General features: G+C 42.6%; 1 protein-coding gene across 1 annotated transcript in view; it reads left to right on the top strand.

Moving 5' to 3' along the window:
* The window catches only part of LOC121917665 (zinc finger protein 208-like), a 25,261-nt gene extending 22,509 nt beyond the window's left edge, over nucleotides 1–2,752 (top strand). Inside the window, 1 exon segment of the mRNA XM_042443794.1 lies at nucleotides 1–2,752. This exon segment is cut by the window's left edge and continues 2 nt beyond it. Within this exon segment, the coding sequence (XP_042299728.1) occupies nucleotides 1–430 (430 nt within the window). The 3' untranslated portion in view covers nucleotides 431–2,752.
* The last annotated feature ends 249 nt before the right edge of the window (nucleotides 2,753–3,001 follow it).

Here is a 3,001-nt window from a genome sequence, read left to right as displayed (position 1 = left end):
GGAATGTGGAAAGAGCTTCAGACACAGTACACATCTAAACTCACATCAAAGGACCCACACTGGTGAGAAGCCATATAAATGCATGGAATGTGGGAAGAGCTTCAGTATGAGTCAAAATCTAAACACACATCAAAAGGCACATACTGGAGAGAAGCCATATAAATGCATGGAATGTGGAAAAAGCTTCAGTCAGAGTGGACATCTAAAGTCACATCAAAGGACCCACACTGGGGAGAAGCCATATAAATGCAGGGAATGTGGAAAGAGCTTCAGACACAGTACACATCTAAACTCACATCAAAGGACCCACACAGGGGAGAAGCCATATAAATGCATGGAATATGGAAAGAGCTTCAGTCACAGTGAAACTCTAAACTCACATCTAAGGACTTACACGGGGAGAAGCCATTTCCAGCTAGCAGGGCCCTAGATATCAGCTCTGAAGGCCTCAACAAACTTAAAAATTTCAAGTGTGTATTGGGACCAAGCGGAATGTTTACAATGATGGGAGCAATCCTGTTTCACAAAATTGGTAATCAGGCTTCATATCAGGCAAAGCAGGCAGGACTGGGGAGAGAAAGTGTTAGGTTCCAAATATTCCTTCATTGTTGTCCCAAGCTCTTTTCGTGGGATCCTGTAAGGTCCAAAGGGGACAGGTAAAAAATTTGCAGGTAAGACAGAGGTGGCTTTGGGTGGAGCAGAGATGCATCCCTCCTCTTGGTCCTCGAAGGGTGAAAGAGGCCAGTGTTCAGCTTCCTAGAGAGACGGGGATGTTAATGAGGGAGGAGACTCTTCATACTCCTGCTGTAGGGAGCAAAGGGGGCAAAGGCCTGAGAGGATGCAATATTTGGGGAGTTGATGGGTAAGCAAGCGAGACACCAGATGTTATAGCATTTGGGAAGAGCCTTCAAGTTGCTGTCACAGCTGGGAAAGACTGGTCCTGAATCCTGCAGCACCCCTTAGGAATGCCTCTCCTCTTCACTGACTCTGGAAGGGGATGAGCCAACAGGTGAAGGAGGTAAAGCATTGTGGATAGGGGAGTTTTGGTGGGGCAGCTCTGCCTTGCCTGCAAAGGTAGTAGATGGGGGTCTTGGTGATGGTGCAGGCCGGTGGGAAACCAACTGGGGCCTTGCCTGATTTGAGCTAAAAGAAGAGGACCCAGGAGGTTAGTCAACCTTTTGGAAAAATTAGTCTTTGCATCCTCCTGTTCCTCTTTAGTTAGATAGTCTGACCCACATTTTTGCTGCTCTGCTGGTGAAAGTTAAACTCCAACAAGATTTACTTTCATGCCTGCATATTTTAGTTTAGCTTTAAAAGCATTAACACCCTGGCAAATTTAAATTGTATACATGAGATTTAGTAACAAGAAATGGACTTACATCACAAGTTATGTGAAAGATCTGATCCTGTGCACTGAAGACAAAGCAGATAGTGAACAGATAATCCAAAATCTCAAGTGTGGCAAAGACAGGCCAATATTAGGCCATCGGATCAATCATTCCGACAGGTAGCATGTCTGGAATGAAGGGCCCACTTTGAACCAGAACCGGAAATTATACAAAGTCTGAAAAAAGCAGCCTCCCCCCCCCAAAAATATACAGGAACTGAATGATCCTACAGCCATTTTGAGGCAAAAGGAGGGAGGGAAGGGAAAAGGAGAAATGGAAATGGAAGCAAAAATGATGGATTGTGAAGAAACGATGAGGAAATTTACAGAAATGATGGAAAATCAAAGGGAGAAGGAAAAACAAGGTTTTTTGGAGGCAATAAAGGGGGAGAGGGAGGCTGTGACAAAGCAATTCAACAACAGATGGAACTGGAAAGGAAAGGTTCAGATGAAAAATTTAGGAATCTACAGGAAAGTATTAAACACATCCAAAACAATGTCCAAATATTAAAACTGGATAATAAAGAATGTAAAACTACTCACAAGGGAAAATGCAGAGAAATAAAAAAAGTTTACTGAGATGGATAAAAGACTTGTATATTTACAAGACTATCAAAGAAGAACAAATTTTGTTATTGAATATATACAGAAGCTGGAAAGGAGATAGGAAAACTGATTTGAAAACGGAAATATTAAAATGGCTACAACAGGTTTCCCCAATTCTTAATTAAACTGAAGCTGATTTAGAGAGGATTCATCGTATCCCATCAGGGAAAGACAGAATAACCCCAAGGGATGTGATTGTGAGAGTGACTAATTAGAATAAGAAGGAAGGACTCATGAATATGATGAGGAAAATCCAAAGAAATTAAGATTTGGAGAAGCTAACGTGGAAATAGATCATGATTACTGCCCACAGACGAAAATGTGGAGAACATTGATGAAGCCATGTACAGTTGCGTTGTTGAAGGCTGGGATCAAGTAGACATGGAGACACCCAGTGTCTTTAAAGTTTCAATGGGCAGGAAGACGATAAACGATTGACTCTGTGGAGCAAGGTCTGCAGTTATTGAAAGAATTGGGGATAAATAAGGAAGAAGGGACCTGAGAAAACCTCTGGAAGAAAAGGCCTTGGAGAGAACGGGAGAAGATCTGGAGGAGAAGTTGGAGAAGTGGTGGGAGCAACTGGGGAAGAGGAAATTTTGGGAGCTGGGATTTTGTAGATGGAAGATAAAATGACTACAATCAAATAAAAGCTAATTTTTATATTCATGAGCACTCGGGGGGGGGGCAGTTGGAAGTCTTTGCCACCCCTCCCTTAGCTTTGGCAACTGAGGCTAGGGCAAAGTGCCCTAGTGAATGGAAGGGGGGAGGTGAATTGGATATGGGGAGGGAGGGGGATAGGGGATGGGATTTGGGGATGGGGAGCACAAATTGGAGCCATTAGAAATAGAAATAAATTGGATTATTTCAAATAAACTGAAACTTTCAACCTTAAACACCAAAGGTCTTGGTTTGGTGTTAAACGAAGAAGGATTGAAGCATTATTAAAGAAGGACACAGCAGATTTGACTTTTTTTACAAGAGACGCACCAACAGAAGGAGAGACAAAAG

This window comes from Sceloporus undulatus, unplaced genomic scaffold, assembly GCF_019175285.1.
Source record: "Sceloporus undulatus isolate JIND9_A2432 ecotype Alabama unplaced genomic scaffold, SceUnd_v1.1 scaffold_48, whole genome shotgun sequence".
NCBI classification, from domain to species: Eukaryota; Metazoa; Chordata; class Lepidosauria; order Squamata; family Phrynosomatidae; genus Sceloporus; species Sceloporus undulatus.
The sequence above is the reverse complement of the archived record's forward strand: the minus strand, read 5'-3'. Positions and strand labels throughout refer to the sequence as shown.